Raw genomic sequence first — 25,503 nt, forward strand, 5'->3', positions numbered from 1 at the left:
TTAAAATATTGCCAACAAGTCAGAAATGTTAGTCAAACAATGTTAGAAAAATAGTAAGTTAATATTGAGTGAACTCCTAAGGGACAGAATGAGCGTGTTGCGAGCAGTTATGTGTCGTAACATTGTGTTGCGAGCAGATCGCATTAATGCCAAGTATAATAAAAACTACGTTTGCTCAAATATTAACCATTTTTATCTACGTTTATGGAAAACAAAAGTATTGCTCGTTTTTGTTTTTATTATGCGACTTCTCTCTTTTCCCAAGACGAATTTACTTTTGGAATGGTTCTTGCTGTTAAATACACAAACGTTAACGTGAACTTTGTCCTCGAGGCTTTTTGTGTCTCGCCGGGTATGCGCTTATTGACCGTCGACAAGTAGGAAGGATCGATCTACGATCTTGCAACGTTGAGTCGGGTATTTTTCTCGTCATCTAACGGGCAATGCTTTGTACCCGCTGGCTGCACAGTCGTACTTTTGCACACACGCAAGGCAGCAAATTTTCTAGTCGAACACCCCTGCGCGATGTAATAATAAACGTCGTGCCCCTTCTTAAACAAGGATCACGAAAACAACTAAAAGCGGATTTTTTTATTGGATTTGGTGTTGTTTTTTAAAAAAAATTGAAGGTCTTGTATAGCAGTATTACACGTGACTATCAGAAAAACAACAACAGGTTTTAGTTTTTACTAATTTGATTTTTTATAAGTTTACAATGAAAACCGAAACAAATACGGCTTTTTTAAGAACAAAACGAGAATAAAAATACATCATACTCATTGCCATAAACAAAACTATTATTATAAGAAACTGAAATAATTGTGTATTACTAAAAATCATCGCGCCAAATAACCTTTTCTCGTCCCCAGGGTCTCATAACCCCTAAGCTCTTAACACGGCCAATCATGTTCAAAAGGCAATATGCCCTGGGAACGAGATTAAATAAATCTTAAGTGCTAACGAAAAAGAAGACGATTATTATCCAATCAGAACAGTGGAACAGTATTAGACACACTTTTAAAACAAGGCCACTTCAAAAATTGAATTTTTTTACTTTAGAAGATCAACGGCGTAGCAGTTGGCAAACTTCACGAATGCGAAAATGAAAAAGCTTTCATAAAAATGTGAATCAAGAAAATTTTATTTGTCTTTTATAAAGATTAACCAAAATTTGGAGAGCTTTCAATAAATAGGATAACACGGAATAAATGAAAATCTATTACCACGGTTTTAAGGTTCACAGAACATTAAAAATAAGTTAAAATATTTAAATTATACATTTAAAAAAGAAAAAGAATATTTTTGTGAGTTTTTTATCAGAAGATGAACAAAAACATATCGTCAAAACTTAAATCGCACTGGGGATTTGAGGTTGGCGTTATCGGGGTTGGCGTTATTAAAGTGGGCGTTATCAAAGAGGGCGTACTTTAGTAAAATAACTTTTTAAATGCACTAAAGATATTTCGCATCACTCGTATATACAGATATACAAAAAAGTTTAGAAGAGGGGCGATTTTTAGATTCTCATAAACATCTTAAGCATTGACAATATATAGTGCATTCTCATTTGCTATGAGTATTTTATTTATAAATCTTTATACGTCTTGTGAAGATAACAGCATCCCAGTTAAGGGGTGAAAATCAGTCCTAATTTTAAAAGGTAATAATATTACATATGCTGAGCAACTTATTTTAAAACATTGCTAAAAATTAACAATCATAAACTTTAAAGATCTTCCATTTAAAAGAAAGAAATTAAAAACATGAAACAGCTAACAAAAAACCAACATGGCTACCCCACAACTTTAACAGTCGATAACGATAAACACAGGAGGATTTGTGTGCAGTGTTTTTATGTTATGCACGAACCTGCTGAGTTGACAAGGCGCCATATTGTTAAAATTAATGTATTGCATAAAATTAAAAATAATGTTTTTATCTATTATCGTTTTATCGTATTATAAAATATGGAGGTCACGTGTTGTTTAAACCTCTTTCACCGATTTTAACGGACTAAAGTAGAAAAAATAATAATGTTAACCTACAAATGATACAAAAAAACTGCGCTTTCAGAAATACAACAACTTAACAATATATTGACAAAACAAAAGCGAAAATTGCGAACATAATTTCCGCGTTCATTAATAACAAAAAACAACACTGGAAAAAAAATAATTCGCGAATGTACAAGCTTAAACCAAATTCAATGGTAATCCTAATTTTGCTATGAAGAAAAAAACGAGCTGTGGCATCCACGTATGTCTTACCTGCTTTTCTTCATGATGTTTTGCCGCACCTCTCGAATTTTGACTTGCAAACTCCACTTAGACGGAAAGAGATCTTTATGAGCCTGCTGAAAAGCAACAGCTACGTTATCTTGCGGATAGTAGCCGTGCGCTTCGAATAGCTGCATCACCAAACTCCTCCGTTTGTCTAAAATTTGTCGATTCGAAGTTATTGGCGAAAGGGAAGTGATCCCTGCATCTGTGATAGCTGTTTTAAAATTAGTACCAGCACTCGAGGCGGGAGTAGTATTAACAGACGTTACATGCGGAGGAGTGCTTTCTGATGTTGAGAAAAATTGAGACAAGTGTTGAAAATGCTCCTCCTCGTATGTTCTAAAAGTAAACAATGCATTATATTTTCAGAAAAAGTGGCCAACGCCCATTAAATAACACAAATACTATAGGTAATGAAAATGCGAGATATTTCAATTCTTTCAACTAAACGGGTTATGTGTAGCAGAACTACACGGCAAATTTACAACACACCTTGTAAACACACTGGACAGATTTACAATATTGTTGTACCTTTCCACTCCATCTACAGCTTGTTTTTTTAGGATTGATTTCTTGAGTGGACTGCTTGGTGTGGGTGTACACGGTTCCGATTTTGTCCTTTGATCAAAAACAACTCGTGTCTTTGAATCGTCAAATCGTATTCTAGCACCCGAAGAATTTCTTTGGCCAGTCACTGTAGGAAATGTACCAGACATTCCAAGTGAGATGCTGTAATTTTTCTCGGCTAGATCGTTTTTCATAGTGGGGGAGGACATCCACGGAACTGCAGACGCAGACATGTTTTTCTGACTTAACGATGTGGGAATCAATAATAGATTCTGGCCCGCCACACTGCGATTGTAGTTCATCATCGCTAACTCTTCCTGCGAGTGTGAAATAGGTGCACCCGAGGAGTTTTTGCATGATGTGTTAAATATCAAAACAGATTGTGCATTGTTAATATTTACATCGATACCTTGTTGTGTCAGCAAACTCATGGAACGGTCAGTTTGATTCGAGTTCTTGTCATCTTTCATCAACTCTGATATCGAGAAAGCCTTTGGAGCTGCTGATGGGGAAACTTCTGATGAAATTTTAACTGGCAAACAGATCGATGAGGACGATAAATTTTTAAGATTTACACCGTCAAACAAAGCTTGCTGTTGTTTTTCCACGTGGATCGAAGATCGTTCCCTTTCATTGTCGTCTGGTTCTCTCCCTTCAAAATTTAAAGCTTTACTTTTTGTTATACGTGTTTTTGTGTAAGGACTTTTCGTAGGTGATGTATTGAATTGTGAGGTAGTTGAATGATAAAACTTTTTAGGATTAAAATCAAATTCGGAAGGGGGTTCCTCCTTGCATTCCAATTGCAGTTGCTCTGCTGAAATATTGTTTTTCTGTAAACAGAAATAAAATAAATAAAATAAACAGCTGTTTCAATACAGCACGCTGCTAAAACAGCAACGAAATTATCATTGCGACTCACCTTTGGACTTTCGACATAAGGTGCTGCACTATATTCGGAAGACGCTGAAATAATAATAATAATAACAATAATAATAATAAAATATAAGACAAACAAAACACTGACTGATTAACATGCCATATTTAGTTATCGAGCAACAGAAAAGATTCTGTTAGATTTGTACCACAAGTTGTCATGGAGACGAAAACAAACACAAAAATAGTTTTAATAAGCCATGAAAAAACACTTAACCATAAGTAAGAACGTGAAGTATCCACAGCTAATTTTTGTCAATATTAAATTTTGCATAAATTTGTTTCTTCTTTTAAGTAACGTAGATAAGATGCAAAGGGTTTTACTAATTCATTAGAACTTTAAGTTAAAAAACATAAAACTGCAAACAAGTGTTCTATGCTTTAAATATTTTTTATGAAACAGATGCAAAAATAAATATTTCATAACAGAAAATGCCATGTTAAAGTCTGCAACGTACTTATAGCAGCCTCTGTTTTACTTTTTCTGTTAGCCTTTTTATCTTTTGATGACCACTTCCACTCTGGATTATTTTTGTAGTGAGCTTCCTTCACCTAAACGAAACAATTGTTCACAAATATGTTCTTGGCAGATTAAAAATTCTAAAAACCACAAAATCTAGATACAATTTACCTCTTCAGCCTGTTTTCTGTATTTTTGTTGCTCTTCTGGTGTGAGCGCATACCACATTTCACCAAGAATCTTTGAAACAGTTCGATTGTCTTGGTTTGGATTTTTTTGATGCACAATTTGCCGATGCTTTTTACTGAATATCATAAATGCATTCATGGGTCGTCGAACATGCTCTACACTGCCTTTTCCAGTCTAAAAAAGGAACAAACGCTTTCCAAAACCCATAATACACTATGGTCTTGTGGTGGCAACAGACAAAAGAAAAAAGAGAATTTGACAATTTTATGGAAAAAATTCAGTTGTGCAATAAAGAAGTCTTGGACTTACAATGGGAGGGAAGTAAAGACTGAAATGATAGAGAAGATGGTTTGTATTCTAAGAATAATGTTTGTAGTGATTTTTGGGGAGTTATGTTCCCAAAACCAACGGCCTTTACAGTTTCCACCAGATAGAAAAAAACATTCATACAACTAAGACAACCATTAAAATTAATTTTTAAGTTAAATCTAATTTTGCACGCAAGTTATAAAAAAAGTTTATCGAATAATTTGACATACAAGAAGAGCTTACAGCTTATGTGATGAGTTTAACATAAAAAAATATTTTCATGTTAACATCCTCGAATTCGAAATCGCAAAAGTAGGCCTTTAAAAATGATACAAAAATTGAATTTCCAGAAAATGCTCCGTTCTCTACATTTATCCAGCAATTTCCTAACTCTCTTACATAAAGAAATTTTAAGACTCGCCTAATCGCAACAATACAGCCTGGGTTTAATTGATTTACTTTTTATGAAAATTCAGAAAGACTAGACATTAAGCCATTCTTAAATAATTTTTTGTTTGCTGTAATCCAACTGAACATATTGTCAACCCTAAACATTATTATAAACTTCAGAAAAATGGTGGAAGTGGAAAAAAATATTTTTTTAAAAAAATTTATCACTGCTCAATACGAAAAATTTATGTCTTTAACTATACATTTTTTGCTCAATTTTTTTTCTTTGAGAAATAATAAACAATAAGAAAAAAAATATCCACATAAAACATAACAGAGGTAATTGTGGAAAATTCAAAACAGATATGTACATAAATAAAAAATTAATAAAAGCTGTTAACAACATATTTATCAAGGGAAGTTGCAAAATATATCATTTTAAATTTACTTAATTGAAATACCCTTCAAAAAGAACATATTTTTGGCATGATGTGATTTGCAAGGTGTTACTTTTAAAACAACATTCCACAAGAAAATTGTTATTAGCTAACCCATATAGAAAAGAATAAAAAATGTTGATAATCATTGACATTGTTTTATCATGAACATAACACAACAATAATTCCTATTTCAAACTCACTCTCCTTTTATGTTTTAACATATTTCAATTCTCATCCTGATAAAAGCAAAAACAAATGCAGGAGAGACAAATTTTATAACTTGCTAAGTTTAATATTAAAAATGACTTTTTTAAAGTCATTGAGAAAACCTGGACAGAAATTTTTTTTAAAAAAAAGAGTAGAGACATTTTGATGTCAAACATTTCGAGTTTTCAACTTAGCTAAGTTAAATACTCCATGCTTGACGGAATATGTATGCATAAATTATGTGTATTTTAACAATACTACCACGTTATGGAAAGTGATTTCTTGTAAAGTAGGTAGAAAATACCAAACAAGTGTTAATTTGAAAAGAGAAAATTAATAATAAATAATGAAAAAAACAAGCTTTAATAATATTCATTAAATAAAGTTAAGTTTAGGTGCCAAAGTATAGACAGAAATGAAATCTAAAAATTGGCAGTGGTTTTTATAAATTCTTTTCTCAAAGAATATTTTTGTTTTTAAAATAATTCAGACACAGGTAATTTCATTAATTTGATTTATGGATATAACAATCTACTATTTTATAAACTTGTAAACCAATACCTTTTACCGCAAACAATTTAAACTAATTCAGTATTCAAAATGTTTTGATTAACATAATAATCACCGTGCAAAATATGCCAGTATATATATAAAAAACAAATTAACTTTTTTTATCAATATATGTTTAAAAAGGGTGAAAAAATGTTTACACAGGGCCTATTTGACCTTGAAGTTGCTCAGCGGATTGCTATTGATCCTTGTTCCAAAAAAAACACTATAATCTAGTCATCTAATGGTAACACCCACAAAAATACTATAGTTGTTTTAACACTGATATTTGTTTATAAGTAGGCTTTTGCCACAGGCCTACTTGGGATTTACTAAATTGGAGGAAACTGTTTGGGATGGATATAAAACCTAAAGCTGGCCATGCAAGTAGCTTAATTTGTGGATGAATTAGTGATGAATCCTTACTAACAGCTTAAAAAACATGTAGTATATTTTTCATACATATTTTAGGCCTCAAAATTATTATAACTGAAAAAGTATATACCTTTTTCATATTTTTTGGTGGTGTCTCCTTCTCTGGTATCTTTGGGGTTTTTCCAGGTATTGACCAAGACAGTTTCACAGGACTCTGGACATTAGATAATGGTAATGTTACACAATCTGTATTTGGACTTAATGATCCAGACTCATCACGTAAAGCTCCAACTGGTTTTGCAAAAACGCTAACATCTGAGCCAAGTGGTACTGCACTAGGTTTTACTGTTACTGATGCAGTTGTAGAAGGCAATGGCATCAATGGTTTAAAAGCTTGAACAGCAACTGGAGATCTTAATGATTGTAAAGTTGATGATGTAGATGGGTCTATTGGTGAAAACCCATCAAGTGGTGGAAGTTTTGTTTCCATGTTGAGCTTTGACGTACTAAATGATTTTGATGGTGATGAACATGCTGATTTATCATCACGAGAATGTAGAAATATCCCAGAATCTGGACTCACTGGATAGGATGAATTTCCATGACTTGGAGATATTTTTGGGGTACTTTGGTAAGCAAAACTTGATGTTAAAACATTGCTGCACATTGGTGGACTGACACTAAATGCTCGGGCCACATATGGTGATACTAATTTCCTAGGTGACTTTAGTAGAGGAGTAGATGGTTCTGAAAATGGTGTTGTACATCTACTCAGGCTCATTAATGCAGAAGCAGCTTCAACATCAGAATCATCCATATTATCAGGCCAGTGATAATCATGTGGTGGTAAACTACAAGTGCTAGAGTTGTCTGGAGTGATAGAATCAGAGTTGCGTAGTTTGGACATATCGGTTTGCGATGATAAGTGTCTTGAACAAAGACCTTTTTTCTGTGATTCTTTGTCACAATTACGAGCAGAGCATAACCGCCTCCATTGTTTTCCATTAAATTTTTTTCGAAATCCATCAGATGCAATAACTATTTCTCCCTTTTTATACATATGAGGTGTTGTGGCTCTACTAGAACGTGAACCACGGCTCTGTGGAGTGGAACTGCGGCTGGATGACGGTTGAGACCCAATTCGATTTGTTAAAGTTGTGAATACCTCATCAACTTCTAAGTCCATTTCAGTTTCAGACACTGCAGAATCAGTCTCCTCATCATCATAATCGGTTACATCTTTTTCTTTTACAATGGGTAATTCAAAACTACGTAAATCACTACGTGTAACCCACTTTTCTTCCGTAATATTACCATTTGGATTTAGAATTTTGACCTTATATTTTAAAGGCCTGTCTTTTATTTCGAGCACTACAGATTTAACAAAAATGTCCTCCTCTTTTTCAATTTTTACACACACAGAATTACCTACTGATACAGCAGATCTGTTGGGTGCACTGTTTAATATAACATCTTCATTAGAACAGGATAGATCAAATACATAGGGTACCAAATCATCATTATCAAATGTAACTTTTAATTCGCCAGATGACTTAAAATTGGTAACACATCCTGGGACATAAAAACTACCATGTTTACCAAGAACTTCAGATGAAATTAGTTTATATGTTGTGACCTTTCTCATTTTTGACTTCCTTTTTTTTTCTTGACTGCAAGATTCATTTGAGCAGTTCCTTGTTGTTAAATCGCTTGAGATTCCATTGACACTTCGTTTTCTTGAAATCATAGTTCGAGTTTTTTGTTCTTTCTGGTAAAACCCAGAATAATGTGTTGATATATAGTTATCTAATGGTATCATCCTGTCCATAGAATTCTAAAAAAAGGAAAAAGAAAATGTTTAAGAGTGGAATCAACAATAAACCTGGCTAATCACAGAAATTAATAGTTTGGTTGATTTTCAGAAAATCATAGGCTAAATTCCTTCTATTTTTATATGAAAAATCTGCAGGAAGAATTGAAAAATAGACAATGATGTACAGCACAATACAGCTAACACTAAATGCAAAGGAAAATGGCGGGGTATAGCTATAACGTTTATAAAAATATTCACTAAGGGTAACAATGTTTTTTGTCTTCTGCCTCTCTAAAACAGTTGCTTAGCTGGAAAAAGAGTGAGAAATTTATACTGATCACCCTTGTAATTATTTTTGTATGGGGTATATCTCGCAAAAATAGTATGCAATGCAGGTACGACACTAAAAAAAAGTTAACTTAGCCAAGTGAGTAAACCTTGAAACCAATTGTGATATTTCATTTTAAACTAGCAGTACGTTACTTAAAGAAATTGTTTGCAGCAACAAAAAATTAGTTCAAGTTTTTTAGCAGGCTCATTTTTGCAGCAACTTTGCACATTGTTGTGGCCCTGCCCTTACATTGACGTAGAATCAAATCAAATGCCAAAACAAAAAAAGTTCTTTTACAACTCTATCACAGACGAATATAAACTATACTATATGGTGGATATTAAGAGTAAATCTGTAAACGCATACATAGTGCTTAGAAATCATCACCCTTTTTTTCAGCACGGTCCTCCATCTTGCTTCATTCCTGGAGTTTCCCAAGTGATTAAAATTCTGAATGAGCATATGTGATAAAAGATTGAAGAGAAGCAATTGGTTAAAAAAAAATATGCTCGATAATGTACTTAAAGCCCATTGGTTAAACGTACCGAGCAGGTTGCGCCATTGTTAAAAAATTAATTTGTTGTCAAAAAAAATTTAGCAAAACATCTGAACTAAGATCATAAACCAGGGAAGAACAAATGTACTCTATTTATTTATTTTAATAAAATTAGCGTACAGTTCTGTTATATTTTTTTTAAATTATAAGAACCAATTAATATCTATTACTAAAAGCTGAAAATAAACTAAGTTTAAAAGACAGAGAAGGTATAACATAAATATACATCCCATTTTCTCCCCCGTATTGTTAGAAAATATTTTTTTGAATAGGCTTGGTAGTTCCCCTAAGCCTACATATTTTCGGGCCCGGGCAGGCTAAGTTGATCTATATATAAATTTCATTCATAATCTTTTGTTTTTGAATGAATGTGATTAAACGATCAAATCATTGAAATAAGCGCACACAGTTAGCATAGGCGCCTATCACAAAGGCTTGTTTTCGTCGGCAAAAATATTTTTAACATTAGAAAACTTCCAGAACTTTAAAATGTTAAATAACTAGAATGATAAATAAATTGGTAAAAAATTAGTTAAAATAATATTCAAGGCTTCTTAAGTCTAGTACCCTTTAAGAATATTGGTTCTAAGAATGAGCTGAGTATATATGGTCACTCATGTTGTTCTTTTCAATTCAAGAAATTTGAAAAACAATTAGCGAAAGATGTTTTGTGTTTTTTTTTCTGAGTTTTTCCTAACAAAAAAAAAACTTAGTGTAGCCAGCAAAACTTGCGTTTGACGTCATAAACCCAAAAAAAGTTCAATACGTGTTTTTGGGATGGAGTGTGTTTACACATCCAATTTTTAGGGCTAACATTACCTCAAAATAACTTAGCGTAACTTAGTTGTGGAAAACCCTTAGTGCTGATCCGAAATCTGGTCAGGGTAAGCCCATTGGGAAAGCTTGTTGAGAAATTTACGGCGTGCCGTGAATCATTAGTGCTAAAATGGCGGCGGTAGCTGTGCTTAGATCTGCAAGAAACCCTTCGATTTTGTGTTTTCGTGGTAAGTTATCGTAATACAAAACAAAAAGTGTTATACAAACAGGCAATAAAGCCAGAGCTTTTATATATATCTTTCCTCTTTTACTTTTAGGCTACTTAGGAGCTCACAAGATTTCTGCGAAGATTCTACTGCCCACCTCTCAGCTCCAGCAGGGAAAAAAGCATGATTGTATGATATGATTCTTCTGTTTATTTTATGTTCTGTTTATCTAGCTAGCTAAATATGCAAAAGTTGGCCTCCTATGATAAATTTTAGTAAATATCCTGTTTTTCTCGTAAATAGAAATGGCAAATTCCAAACTAGGTGCCAATTCATCTAAAACAGCACAAAATTATATGCCCAAAAAGTCTGCATCAATTTTTAAAAATTAATGCACTAATGTTTTATCTTAGAATCCTACTGGAGCAACTTTAGAATACGTAAAAAAAATTGATTTAAATAAAATATGCGACCTTTGACAGTTATTCAATATGGACGATTAAATGTTACTATAGCCCCAAGGTAACCAAAGACAGGTTAGGAAAATTCGGGAGATGGCACACTGTTTGGAATGTTGGATGTTGCATAGAGTTGTCTGGAACACAGACCCTTATTGGGTCTGCGTAGCTCAAAACGAGTAAATAAATACTTTAGAACTCCCCCATTTGAGCCATATAGCCCTTTTGGGAATAATAGACAGGAAAAACCCTTGGTATTTGTAAGGCTATCCATGTAGAATCTGCAGATCTTTCTATCTATCTAACATTTTTTATTTTATTTTTCATTCAGTAACAGTTTATTAACAGCAGGACATTAAAGGGAACCCAAGGTATAAAATGATGTTAGACTTATATTATAGAGGCTATATTGTATTATGACAGCCCTGCCTGTAACTCTGACAAAAAAACATAATGAGATATGTACTGCCATAATATCATGAACAAATTTTGCTGAAAGTTTATTGGTGTAGAGTTCTTAAAGAAACTTTATTTGATAAAATTTACTCTATGAATATATAGTTGAGTAATAAAGTCATACATGTAACACTTTAAAGGTTTTTTTATGACAGAGTCAAAGAAATTAAAAGCGCTGTTTTGCATTTCGGGATTAATTTTGGACGTGTTTTGGAAAAATTCGGGCAAGTTCTGGAGTTATTTTTGTTTTCTTTTCTGTTTTCAATAATTTTACTCTCCCTTATTAACTTGAACACAATAAGAACCAAGACCAACTTATAAATAACCTGGCAAATTTACTTTAGAGGGGTAATTAATTTTTGCAATGGGTGCACAGAGGTGTAATCCAAGTGAGAGTTAACAGCATAATTTCTAGAGCTAAAAAATAAATGTATACGTAAAGTGATAAAACTATTCACAAGCAAGGCTTAAAATTTGAGCGTGTTTTTGGCTAGTCCTTTAGACTCTTTTTTAGAAACCACACTTATCATAACATAAAAGAAACAATATATAGCTATATTTAAAATATAAAATATTTTAATTTAATATATTTTAATATACAGTTTAATATACAGTGAAGTTTTTCTTAGCGAGCTACATCATCAAGCTAATATGTTAATAATGCTACATCTGTCCACCAATTTTAAACAGGCTCGCTTGAAAATAAAAGTAACTTTTTTAACAAAGTGTGGAATGTTTTGAAGTCAGAAAGATGTTACAAATCTATTTTAGATTGTGCCATGGTTTGGATACTGATATAAAAAACTATTTAACTCAAGTAACGTTTGCAGGGTTATTTAGGCCTTTTCTGAAAAATTTGTGCTGCACTGTTCTTATAAAATTTTGTGTGTGGGGGTGTGCACGTGCTATTGTGCGCCTCTCCTGAAAAGGACTAGATATTTGTTTGATTTAAAGACTCATCACGAGCCGAAATATTGTGATGAATTTCGGCATTTTGATTAGTTAGTGGAATTTATGCTGAATTTATGAATTTATTGAAAGGCATTTTCTGTTAGCAAGACAGAATCTTTTCTCTGCTCTGCACAAAATAATCCGCCTTGTAGAGATAAGCCTTAAGTATAAGGTTTAAATTTGTTTGTGAAAAAAATATTTGACACTTGTTATAGTTGAATGTTTTATAAATACAATTTTTTTTCCTTTATTTTTTGGTTTCATTTTTACACAAAAACCGTAATGAACTGATGTCCATAACTTACATGAGCCGACTTGTGCGGGATTTCAAACCCTGTAGGTGCTATAGTCCAGATGAAATCTAGCATTTTTTATTAATGTCAGGTATCCTGTTAGCACTTTTTACGTCATACATATGTCCATTAATAACGTTATTGAATGGCATTAGTCATGTTAAGGAAAATGAATAACAAAACTAAAGAATATTATGTTATGGATCTTTCAATTGTAGTAAGGATTCAATTAAAATCGCTGAATAATCAAAATAATTAAAAGATTGAGAGGTTCACATCCCATATAATTGTCTCGTTATCATATTATTTTGTTTAAGATTATGTTATAATGTTTTTTTATTCTTTCTTTATTTTTAGTAATAAATTCTAAAAGGGCTTCCTTTCACACCACTGTTTTGTGCAAAAAAGAAAAATTCGAGAGTAAGTTATTTCCAATAATTTCTTCATTTTTTTATGTTCCATTCGATTGGAATTAGATGTTATCTTCCTCGATTTACTGTAAGGGTCTATTTTATTTATTTAGTATTTACTATAATTATTTTTTATTTTAATCGATCTATTCCCCTGTTAGTTCCACAAAACCGAAAGGATGGAGCATATCACTGGGCAGTCGAAAGAGTTGTAGCAGTTGGACTGCTAGCATTTATACCAGCTGGTGCATTCTACCCATCTCCTATTGTGGACTACTCACTCGCTGTGTTACTACCCATGCACGCTTACTGGTAAGGTTGTGAAATCTTATCCGTTGTTTTTTTTTATTCCACAACAATTTTTAAACTTGCTGATGAAATTACTTGTTTACAATCGAATGATAAAAGTATTAAAATCGTTTGTTGTCTTAAGTGGAACCAAAATTTACCCACATTCAAAAGAATCAACTTATATTTCTGAAAATGAATACCGTAATTGCCGTAAAAACCAAACTAACTGGAGCACGTGATTTTAGTTTTTAGCAGCCTGTGGAAAGAAAAAATATTTTTGTATCATATTATATTTTAATTTCTTATTTTAGGGGTATTAACGCGATTGTCGCTGATTACATGTGGCGTCCTGCTGTTCCTGCTGTAAACGCTCTTTCGTTGTTGACGTCAGTATTAGCTGGTGCCGGGTTGATGTACTTAAATATATACGATGTTGGTATATGCAAATTCACTTCTATGCTCATGCATCTTTGATTAATCGAATGTTTACAAAAAGGCGCTGTACATTATTAATATGAATAAAGCGAGACAACGGATGGATTATTTTTAACAGTAACTGGCAGTTTAAAACTGGCCTTGAAGAGTCTTCTTGTTTTTGTTTTTTAGTTTTCCCAGGTATAAAACATTATTTTTCATTTTCAACTCTTTTTTTGAAAAATGTTTTTTTCTTACATCTTTAATGTTCATGTGCTAAGAATGTGCACGTCTGTCTGTAACGCTTTGTCGAGATAGAAAATATCTTTGTAAATATGTAATTGGGAAAATATGGCTTATGACATAACGGAGTGTGCTGTTTTAAAATTCCCATTTTATGATTTTAATTCATGGAGAGAATTGGGTTTTTTGAAACGTTTCATAGAATTCATTTCAAGTGATTTCTTTTTAAAACTATAAACAGTTTTTTGTCCATGTCTGCAGAAAATGCTTTTGAAACGAAACAGGTTATAAGAAGACGAGTTATGTTAAAATTGGCTAAAAATAGATTCGACAAAATAAGACGTAGATATGCTGACGACTGTTTTGTTTGTATAACACGTGATAAACTCTCGAAAAGTTTGAGAAATGAGTAATGTAGAGAAATGGTTGTCTGAACATAAGCGGGTTTTTACCATCGTGTCTCATTAAATTAAAAAGGGCGGATTTTTTTGCGTACATTTGCGATGGTTTTATAAACCATAAGCTCGAAAATAAAAAGCTCGTTCCTAAAATTTTTTTTTAAATTAATACAAATAGCCATAGTAGAGAAATACAAAAATGAAAAACGAACGTAAGTCCTATTTGCTTGCAATCTAATTTCTTAAAACGATAAAAGCTTGACTGCTTAAACTCGATAGCCTCTTGTAGCTGTGCAGAAAAAAAAAACGGAAAACTAATAAACTAAAAATTGTACAACAAAGACCATTTACACGCACAGAAAAAAATTCGATATCATTTTTGATACAAAACAACACAAATATTTGTAAACAAATAAATATTTTGTAAACAAAACATAGGCAATGCTAACCTTTAGACATCTGTATCATAAGAGGTGCCCCATTCAGATAAAGTTATTATCAAATAAACTGTTTATAATAGATTGAAATAGGGAATTTCCCTACCTCTTCCGTGTTTGTGTGAAAATCGTAAACAACCTTGTCATCTCTGATTAGTTGACATTTAATATGATTTCCATGGCAACACCCTTGTCAAAACATCGTTTATTTTCAAATGGATTTGTGAAATAAAAGGCTGCAAATTCTGGACAAAAATGACAACAGAAGAAAATACTATCGATTTAGAAAAAAAAGAAACAAACTCGTCCCCATGACTATATGCCTTTCTGGTGACTTTAGTTTGTCGTATCGCAGTATAAAAGACTGGGGTAGAGCTTGTAAAGAGACTTTGGGTCAGGTATTTCTTAGCTTCTCTTAATAGAAATTATACATACCTTATCAGTAAGTCGGCAAAAAGTGACTAAGTTTGGTCCAAGTGACAAAAATTTTTGCCGACTTTTTTTTTTGCCGACTAATTTTTTTGCCGACTCTTTTTACCGATAAGGTAAGTAAGTTAAACAGGTTTAAAAATCTAGGAATATCTCTTTGTTTTTAAAGTTTTTCAGTCTCTCGTTTTCATATAGACATTTAAAACTAAAAATCAGTCTTGAAATTTGCACTAAACATGGCATGATTTTTTTTTCTTACAACTTAACGCTACCTTAAGGGCAGAAAAGAAGTCAAGGATAAAAAGTGCGGAATGAATTAGTGCGAATTAAGAGCCGAATTTTTTATATTATTGCGGAATGAATTAGTGCGAATTAAGAGCCGAATTTTTTATATTATTGCGGAATGAATTAGTGCGAATTAAGAGCCGAATTTTTTATATTATTGCGGAATTAATTAGTGCGAATCTAGGTAAATGGTTAAATGTGCGGAATTTATTAGTGCGATTTCGAAATTCTTATGAAATTTGCGGATTTAATTTATGCCATTCCGTACGTTTTTTACTTCATAAACAGTCCTTTTTTCTAAGACAACTTAGATATCTGGAGACGTATGGAAGACCTAAGTTCATGGTGAGAGAGATCGGGGATAATGGGGACAGAAGAAAAAATATCTGAATGTCTTGTGACAATATCTTATATATAATCAAAAGTTTTAGAGTTCATCATCCAAGATATCGAAAATATTTGTGAAATCGGTTCCATCTTCATGCTCCCATTCGTCATCCGAATCTTCTGACATATGCTTTTGTGTAAAGAAGCGAGAAATATCCTCTTCACTAGCTCGTATATCCCTTTCATCTGGAAGGGAATCATCCGTTTCTAAAGGATCCACAGAAGCAAACGGGTCGAGGCTTTCAATCCCCTTAGACCCTTTAACGAGTGCTTCAGTTATTCCCGAAACCCGCCAACCATTTCATAATACTTCTGTTCCCTTAGATGAAGTGAGGTAGTCGTAAAGATCCACAATCCAAGAGTGTAAAGGTTTTAGCATCGTAAGTGTACGTTTGATGGCAATGTCGTCCAGGTCTTTTACAGCCTCAAGCTATCTCCAAATCTCTTTGCTGTACTACTCGGTGAACCGTCGCTTCATGTAGGCTTTCGCAGCACCATGAACTGTGAGGCCAAGTGGTTGAAACAAACTAGTCATGTTCGGAGGGACACGAATCAAATGGATATTGCCTTCTTGCAATTTTTCAAGTACGGCACGTGTTATTTGTCTTGAGAAGACATCAAGGATAAAAAATCCAGGATGGTCATTTTAAAGTTGTAATTTTTTGCGTTTCTGCTGGATATATGGTAGTACGATGCCATCAATGAGCTTTAACGTTTCTTCCGTGTTGCTGAGGTGTTTCAGGATAGCACTGAGAGCAAAGCTCTTTGGAAACTTAAACGTTGGTATGCTTCTTTCCGTCTTCCTGCCATAAATCAGCTGCATTGGCAAGAAACCATTGCTAAATGTAATACCAAAGGTGACAGTGATGGCTTGTTTGTAAGCAGACCCTGCAATAGCAACATGTGAAGTACCTCTGGTAACTAATGTGCGCGACTGTGTACTGCAGCATACTTAACGGGAGTGTGGTCAAGGTCTATGATTAATGAATGGGGAACTGCATGGTTTTCGACTAAACTTGACTATAACTTTGCTTCTCGTTCGGCCAACTCCGTGATTTCTGGTTTTGAGGTGCACATGCACGTTTACAGAATCCCATCCGTATGAATAAACTCCTAGTCAATAATTTTGAATCAAGATCGATTGGTTTAAGGTGTTCGTTGTCACTCCTTTCAATTACGGCTTTTGCTGTAGCAATTGCACCTACAGTATTCACTACACCACTCTTTTTTCTCAACTTAAGTAAAATGTTCTCCCTTTTTCATCGAGTGCTCCCAACGGCTTCCACGTTGCAAATGAGGCATTTTATTACTTACGGCTCTGTTTTTTTTAGTAAACTGTTTGTAGCGAGCTTTAAGTTTTCGGGCGGTACTTTCACCGAAATCCAAATGTTTGTGCGCTTTTTAATTTTTTTTTTTTTTGCATTGGGCAGAATTTATTACTGCGAATTGCAGAGCTCGAATAGCTCGCCTTATTTTCTGCCCTTACGGTATGTGAAAACAACATTTGATTTTTGATGCTCGGTTGCTCCTTACGTTCTATGGTAAGTTTACAGTTTGAAGTTTACGGTAAAAGGATAAACAAAAAAAATACTATACTGAACTTAGTTCCAAGGGCATTTTTCCATTTCATTAAATTGATACCTGTGTAATAACGACTCAGGGCCACGAGAACCTGGGGACGAGGACGATATATTGCCATATAACCTAGGTAAGGAAAAAAGCACGACCCTCATTGATTAATAAGCTGAAAATAATGAAGATTTAGGATTTCATTTGGTGTTTACATCTTATAAGAACAAAAAAAGAATCTTTTCAAACAAGCTACCAATTTCATCAGCTTTTTCTACTTTTCTGTTTTATTATGCTCTGCACTTGATATTCCACACCGTATGCACATGGTCCATCCTTCAAGTAAGAATTCGCCCTTCGCTGTTCGCAGCTACCATTTTTGGCTCAAACACAGTCAGGCAGGCCTGTGAGGTGTGTATTCGGGCGTATTTCACAACAATAATGGTACTAACGCTACAGTCTAAGTGGAGCAGCAAAACGCATTACAGCTATGCTTCTATCATGAACTCATAGCGAGTCAAACATTGATTGAAATTTCAGATGCTCTTGTTAAGTGCGAAACCAAATAAAGTTTCTTTCGTTTCTGATGTTGAGAGTCATACAAAACAAAACTAAAATATTTCTCTGCTCCCCTACATGTTTTTTTGTAGGCATGACATTTATCGGTAGGCTTAAATTTGGTCATTTTTTAAGCATATGCTAAGCATTATGTGAAACCTAAGAAAATGTTGTGAAGTTTTTATGTTTTTTGTTTCGTGAGCAGTTTTTCTTTTTATTCTTTTGTCTGCATTAACCAGTATGTAGTGAGATTTAAGTTGTATTACCGATGTTTAAAATTCAAATGCAATATTATTTTTCAAATAAGCATATTTTGAGCCTGATCATGTGTTTTTCAAATAAGCATGTTTTGAGCCTGATTAGATGTTTTTCATAAGCATATTCCAATAAATCTTTTTGCCATTAAGCATAACCTAAGCATATATTGAGCCTGAAAAGTACTTTTCATCAGTATTTCAATTGCTTGTAAAAAAACATGTAATGATGACACGCGATGAAAATATATGCCTACTTTATTTTATACATCTATAGATAAATGTCAAATATGCTTTTAAAAGAATATAATATAAACTTTAAAATTAAGGTTTCTATCCTAGGATGGAACAGGTTGGTCTTAATTTGCAATTTTAACTAACTTGCTTATTTATCTAAAAATGATTCACAAGTCTGTTTTCCTGATACGGGCAATTGTCTGACCTCTCCCTTCTTTGCAATGGGTCTGCTCATACTGTGCTTAACATGCAGGCTTGAACGGAGACACTACTATAAGAAACTTTGAGGCGTTTTTATGAAAATTGCTTACGAGTTTATTCCGTATTTTTTTGATTTTTTTGATGATGATCTTCTGTTTCGATAAGACAGGCGAGAAATACAGCTTCAGGTTCTTTGACATTCGAGTAAAAGTCTTGAATCATTTGTAACTAATTAAACGAGAATACCAAAATTGTTTTAAATAGAAAACTATATGTTTATATAAAACAATATAAAAACAGATAGATAAAGAGACAGTAGAAAGCTCTAGTATAAAAAACATCAAAAAAAGCAATAGACTTCAAAGGAAGAAATTTTCGCAATTGAGCATACGAATGGCCACTTATCCCATTTCAATGATCTTATTGCGAGAATCAACTTTCGCGACAGAGCATAGGTGTTGATTATTATATGTTCAAGGTCCTAAAATAGAATGTAAAGTTATCATAAAATGTCACAAAACGGTAAAATTTTTGAATCGCGATTCGAAGAGTTGGTTAACAACCATTCAAGTGATAGAAATGAATTTTTTTCGTCTCATAAAAAGAAGAACAAATGGAGAAAAAAGATCCGTCGAGAATTAGCTTTCGCGACAGTCTATTTTAAAATATTTTAAAGGAACAAAATTTGCAATTTCAGCCAAAAATCGCGAAATCGCGAAAGTTTACTTCACCTTCCTTTGAAGTAATTGGAATAGTACATCTTTCTTCCTAGAACTAAATTATTTATATGAAAAAAAAAAGAAAGTTTACAAAGTGAGTTGGGTTGGGATCCTTATAAAAAGCAAAGTGTGTGTGTGCTTTACAAAAACCGTGTTAAAAAAACAACCAAGTACGGTCTTAAAGGATTATACCAGTCTTCTTGCCATGAACTGGTGTTTTCCAGTTATCCAAAAACCATTTTAACATATTCCTTAAAAATTTTGTAAACTTAAAACCTTGGTCATTGAAATGAAAACACCCAACATTGATGTCTTCAATTGTCGCTCCTATAAGTTTCGCTTCAATTTTCAAGCACGCGCCAACTTTTCCAGACCAAGTGACATTGTACAAAACCACACACAAGCTTGCGTAGTCATGAAGGTGTGGGATGCCAACGCATAATGGCGGAGGATTTCTCACTAAAACGAAGATGATAGAAATGGTGCTAAATACCTGCCATTTTTTGTTAACAACTTCAAGGGTTTCAAGGTTTTTTTCGCCATTTTGAGAGTTTTTTAACGTTTCGTACTCAGAAACGAAATTTCAGCCACCAAACACAAGGAAAATATTGAGGTTTACAAAAAGTAATATTAAAAATACCCAAAAATAGCAATGCTGAACATTTAAACCAATGGGAAGTTAATTATGTATTTTAAAAATGTGCCAACACAACATTCTATAACTAGAGAGAAATGTTTTATATTCCAAAAAAATTTTGGATCTACAAAATGACTTACAGGAAACTTTCTCACGAATCAAAGATTTATTGTTCAATTCCAGATCCAATTCGATACCCTAAAGATGTTAAAAGTGTTCAACACCATTGGTGCAAGACATGTTGGCTCACATAGAGATAAAAATCTCTAAATGTTTTTAATTGTAAATAAAAACTCACAATCTCTTTTGGCAAATACTTTGCTCCTACGCAAGCTAGAATTAAAACAAAACAATTTTAAAGAAAAGGAAAGTGAAAAGGAAAGTTATTATACAAACCAAATTATGGAATGTTCTGTGAACACTTGCATTTCGAAAACATGTTGTCTAGATAGCCTTACACCGACTTAGTTTCTTCTTGTGAAGGATAAATTTAATAAATTTAACTGACAAATATGACTGAAAAAAATATATTGGTCCACAAGACAACACGTATGTATTTTTTGTGTGAGAAATTCACAATACTGTCACCAAGGCATTTGTGCAAACACTCTGAGTGGTTATTTTTTTAAGAACTTGACCATTTAGGGGTGTTATATATATAAGCATTATAATAAATTACATATTTAAAGTAAGTTTTTGCTAGAATTTCCTTTGTCAATTCTTAGTTATTAATGTTTCATTTTTTTACTCTACAATAAAATAAATTTTCTGTGCAACAGAACTGAAAGGAACAGAAAAGCTTCTAAACATGCCTGCTTAAAATGCTGACATCACGTGGCAGAATGTTTCTTCCCTTTTGATTCCAGGCAAAGTAAAACCTATTTTAACATTTTTTCTGTTGTACGAAAACAACAGGTACGAAATTGATTAACTAGTTAAGTTATTTTATTTTTCGAGAATTGTGCAATAATCAAATTATTATTGCGTGCGTAACATTATGAAGTAGTAATTTCCAAAAAAATCTTCTGTTCTGTTTTTGTCCGTTTCTTTCCGCAGAAAATTTTCTTGAAGTGGAAAATGGCCTTCACATTAGACTTTTTTAAACAAAAAGCTTGCAAAAAGAATGATAAATAATATAATAAATATAAATATATACCAGTTTCCTTTAAATGGATTTTTGCCACATTTAACTTGACACAACAACTGCATTCATATCCAGAACACTGACATCCATTTGGCTGATCCAAAGAAACTGAAACACTTGTGTCTTCTAAAAAGAATCATATTGTGACATCAATAATGGATGGCTTTTGGGGATAAAATTACCCAAAAAAAATTTCCAAATAAAGAATGCCGAAGATGTTGTTTTTTTTTTTTTTACTTTTTTAAATGAGTAATTTATTAAAGACCGTTGCAATAACCATTAGTTCTACTAACTAATGGTTATTGCAACGGTCTTTAATAAATTACTCATTTAAAAAAGTAAAAAAAAAAAAACAACATCTTCTGCATTCGATCAAGAAAATTTATAAAAATGCATGGAAAACTTATGTTGGATATGAGGACCAAAAAACTGGCAAAATATATTATACTTATTTGTAAGCTCATAGAAAAATTAACTCAGGTAGAAGAAAATAAAAAATATTGAATTGTGTAGAGCTTCATATGGTTTAGGATATATTGGGGTTCAATTGTTCTTTGATGATGTCATGAACACATCGATTCCAGAACAGGTAGATTGACACAGCTTTAGAAGATTTGTGGTTCCTAGTTAGCTGACTGGTGAAAAATAACTGATGTCACCAGACCGTTCCCAAGATATTTGGCCCTTATAGTTTTAAGCGCATTGCAATGACTTTATTTATTTAAATTTGGCTATTGACGTTTAATTAATGTTATTGACGTCACATTTAATTTGTTAATTAACATTTGACACATGCATTTTTCAGCAACTTTAAAGAAGAATAAACACATCCACTTTGCCTGTCATTAACTTAGCTTATATAATGATATCTTGTCATCAAAACGTATAAAACTCTCCTCAACTGCTCGTCAAAAGCACAGAATCTTAAGCCTTTTTTTGAACAGCTGCGGAAGTTGAAATCTCGGTTCTTTTATATTATTATTTTTCTGCCTAAGCGGAATTTTTTCATGGGCAGAAAGATATTATTCAAACTGTGATATTGACCCCTTAACTTTCTAATATTTTGTATTCCTAAAAAATCCACGAACTATGGTAATTGGGCTATGTGGTCCTGTTTTTTCTGACCTCATGCATGCGCACACATTAAGTAATTTTGCAAATATTCAAAACTTGTTAGCTAGTTAAGCCTAGCTACTAGCTTGTATATATAGCTAGCTAGCTAACACTAGCTAAACACTAGCTAAACTGCAAATAAAATGCATAGCAAAATACATAACAATAAAAGACGTCTCTTACTTTGTTTTTGTGGTTCACAGCGAACAACTGCCACGGATATGATAACAGTAATAATTTTAGTGACTGTGTATTTCCCCATTTTTCTCAGGGCACTGTGGCTAGCTTTATCGTGGGGTCTACGCGAAAGTGAAAGTTGATTCGTTTCAACACACCTACAATCCAAAAACTAGGACCGTCTCGCGTAGCACCGGTCATCCTCTCGTCCCCAGGGTTTATTTCCTGTTGTCAAAGCCACTAGCGCTTTCTTGTCGGCTAAGGCAAAAACCTCTGGGAGGTCGTTTTTCTTTAGTAAAGAGATTGTTGGAAAACCTTTTAATTTTTTAACTGGAACAATTTTATGGAGTTCTAACTATAAAACAAATCATGAAGATCAATGATCGGTTAAATGATCCTCCAAGCAATTTTTTTAAAAAAAGGTTTTGCGTGAAACACTACCTTAATTATGATTAATAGACCTTTTTCAATGTTTACATTTTTCGCGGTAAGCATTTTTTGGCTTTAACAATTGCGTGGCTGGCAAAAGATGCTGGCGCTAGGTGAAGTGAGGTCCTTTTTTTCAATCTGTTTCTTCGCATAAAAGTATATTACGACTTTATATGTCAATCAGAAGTTATCCATCTGCACTCGTCGATAATAGTTTATAGCCTCGATAACTTTTCCGTAGGAAGAAATGGGCTGAGAAAGACCTTTAGAAAAAACCTTTATATTAGTAGAAGCAAAAAAAAATAGTTGTTTATAAACCCTTTTCTTAAGAGAAATATTTGTGCAGCCTATTTATTCAGATTGAGGTCATTATTTGAAACTGAGAAAATCCTATAGTAGTTTTAAATATTGTAGAAGAACTACTATATGACTTACACGCATTATACTCGCCCGTCATGATCACAGGTCTGATTAGGGTGAAACATTCTCTGTTGAGAATGAAATACGGATGTGCAATGATAAATATTCACCTATGTAGTTTTAAATAGATTGGAAGATGTCCCAAGGAATATTAAAATACTACAAGTTGTAAAAAATTTTTTTTATAAAACAATACCAAAAACAGATACAAGGTGACATGTGCACATAGTTCTACTAAAGGAAACACATGAAAAAACAGAAAATATATTAAAAAAATATTTTTGCAAGTCAAAATAAACTTACAGTCAAAAAATTAACGAATAGCTCTTTAAAATTTTCGCAGGTTTAACGTGGTCCTAACAAAGCCTGTAAAAATATCATAAAGTGCAATCAATAATAAAAAACATGATTTTAAATCGATTCAAAAGAAGTTAGTTAACAAATATAACACGAAACCCTTAAAAACAATGATGACAGGGACTTTAAGGTACATAAATTTTTTGCTGCTTAAAAGAAATTTCAGCCCGTGGAAACATCCATTTGGTTAGAAGAAAAATGGGAAAGATCCGTCGACAATTAAGTCGAACGAATAGCCTTTTTTAATATATTGTAGTAAGGAAATAAACTTTAAGCCAAAAATCACAAAATCGAGCAAGTCTTCTTTATTTGTACTTATCAAAACTTTCTTTATTTGGAGTAATTTGAATGATACGCCTTTTGTTTCATGCACTAAATTATTTATATTAAAGGAAAAAAACACAAATAAATTGGGTTAGCTTCCTTATAAAAAGGAAAGTGTGTGTGTATGTACTTTACCAACTTGAATATCATTGTACTGAAGACGGACGTAGTCTGAAAAGCTTCTGCTTATTTTATATAAAAAAATAAAATGGTTTTTTAACATCTATTGTGTTAAGGATTATACCAGTCTTTTTTGATTAAACCAATTCAATATATCCACCACGACTGATGTAAACTTAAAACCTTGCCTATCGAAATGAACACAGCCAACCTCAATATCTTCTTCAAAAAGTTTAACTGTCACACAAGCGCGTACTACTACAGGCCAGGTGACAATGTTAATATGAAAACACAACCTTGCGTCATCCTTAATATATGGGATGTTAATGCATAACGGCGGAGGATTTTTCACTAAAAAGAAGATGATGGAAATAGTAAATTGCCATTTCTTTAACAACTTTAAGGTTTCCAACGTCTTTTTAACCATTCTGAGAGTTTTTTACCGTTTCGTACTACAAACTTTGCAAACTTTCAGCCACCAAACACAAAGAAAATACTGAGGTACACAAAAAGTAATATTAAAATTACCAAAAATGGCGATACTGAACATTTAAACCAATGGGTAATTAATTATGCATTTTAAAACCGTGCAAACACAAAATTCTATAACTAGAGGGAAATATTATCTAGTCTTTATATTTTATGGTTTTAGGATTCTTCTCTAGAGAATCATCAAGATTCAAAGTTTTCAAGGACACTTAGTCGGATTTCAAGGTATTCAAGGTTTTGCATGACAAACCTGTCCTTTTGATGCAGGCGTTTTATGTAGTTAGAAAAATTTTGCTGTTTCTTAAAAGGACCAGCACGTTTTTCAATCTGACCTACAAAAGGACTTACAGGAAACTATCTTATGAATCAAAGACTGGCCGTTCCATTCCAGATAAAATTTGATGCCCTAAAAATAATAAAAGTTGTAAATACTATTGGTACAAAACATATAAAAACGTTTGACATTTCTAAATGTTTTTAACTGTAAATAAAAACTCACAATTTCTTCTGGTAAATACTCTGCAACCACGCAAGCTAGAACTAAAAGAAAAAAACAATTACTTTTGCTAATTTTCAGTTATTGTTGTTTTTTTGAAAAATTTTTGAGTGTGTGGTGTTATAATATAGATGAAAAATCTATCTATCTATCCATCTATGATAAATTACAACTCTTTACCACGTCGTAGAATGTTGTGTTATTATTCATTCTCGTTAAAGCTAAAGAGCTATGGGAATAAGAATAGTTATTATTATATTATTGTATATATTATTATATTTATTATTGTTATTCCTTTTTTGCTGCGCATTAAATTAAATAAATTAAATTTTCACCAAAAATTATTGCTACTATTAACTATTTTTTTAAAAGCCATTTCCTTGCGAGAAGGTTGAGAAATCAGGTTGGGAAGATGGAACATTATAA

The 25,503-nt window shown here is 32.7% G+C and overlaps 3 protein-coding genes across 5 annotated transcripts; 1 reads left to right on the forward strand and 2 right to left on the reverse strand.

Moving 5' to 3' along the window:
- Positions 1 to 677: 677 nt before the first annotated feature.
- LOC130635815 (protein capicua homolog) lies at positions 678 to 14,867 on the reverse strand. 3 transcript variants are annotated; one of them, XM_057445301.1, is made up of 8 exons: positions 14,745 to 14,867; positions 6,829 to 8,532; positions 4,411 to 4,602; positions 4,238 to 4,331; positions 3,766 to 3,809; positions 2,772 to 3,676; positions 2,268 to 2,618; positions 678 to 2,013 (listed from the first exon to the last, which is right to left on the reverse strand). In XM_057445301.1, the coding sequence occupies exons 2-8, from the start codon at positions 8,524 to 8,526 to the stop codon at positions 1,986 to 1,988; spliced, it is 3,312 nt and encodes a 1,103-aa protein (XP_057301284.1). In that variant the 5' UTR covers positions 8,527 to 8,532; positions 14,745 to 14,867; the 3' UTR covers positions 678 to 1,985. The 3 variants fall into 3 exon arrangements, with proteins under 3 accessions (XP_057301284.1, XP_057301283.1, XP_057301282.1); XM_057445300.1 differs by lacking the exon at positions 14,745 to 14,867 and adding an exon at positions 9,209 to 9,395 and having other exon boundaries at positions 2,811 to 3,676; XM_057445299.1 differs by lacking the exon at positions 14,745 to 14,867 and adding an exon at positions 9,209 to 9,395.
- LOC130635819 (succinate dehydrogenase [ubiquinone] cytochrome b small subunit A, mitochondrial-like) lies at positions 10,207 to 14,021 on the forward strand. Its single transcript, XM_057445307.1, has 5 exons — positions 10,207 to 10,402; positions 10,493 to 10,570; positions 12,897 to 12,959; positions 13,111 to 13,261; positions 13,552 to 14,021. The coding sequence occupies exons 1-5, from the start codon at positions 10,345 to 10,347 to the stop codon at positions 13,712 to 13,714; spliced, it is 513 nt and encodes a 170-aa protein (XP_057301290.1). The 5' UTR covers positions 10,207 to 10,344; the 3' UTR covers positions 13,715 to 14,021.
- Positions 14,868 to 18,895: 4,028 nt separating the features above from the next.
- LOC130635820 (uncharacterized) lies at positions 18,896 to 22,608 on the reverse strand. Its single transcript, XM_057445308.1, has 5 exons — positions 22,449 to 22,608; positions 21,165 to 21,278; positions 20,307 to 20,341; positions 20,149 to 20,206; positions 18,896 to 19,830 (listed from the first exon to the last, which is right to left on the reverse strand). The coding sequence occupies exons 1-5, from the start codon at positions 22,525 to 22,527 to the stop codon at positions 19,550 to 19,552; spliced, it is 567 nt and encodes a 188-aa protein (XP_057301291.1). The 5' UTR covers positions 22,528 to 22,608; the 3' UTR covers positions 18,896 to 19,549.
- Positions 22,609 to 25,503: the final 2,895 nt, after the last annotated feature.

The sequence above is a fragment of the Hydractinia symbiolongicarpus genome, chromosome 3 (genome assembly GCF_029227915.1).
Source record: "Hydractinia symbiolongicarpus strain clone_291-10 chromosome 3, HSymV2.1, whole genome shotgun sequence".
NCBI classification, from domain to species: domain Eukaryota; kingdom Metazoa; phylum Cnidaria; class Hydrozoa; order Anthoathecata; family Hydractiniidae; genus Hydractinia; species Hydractinia symbiolongicarpus.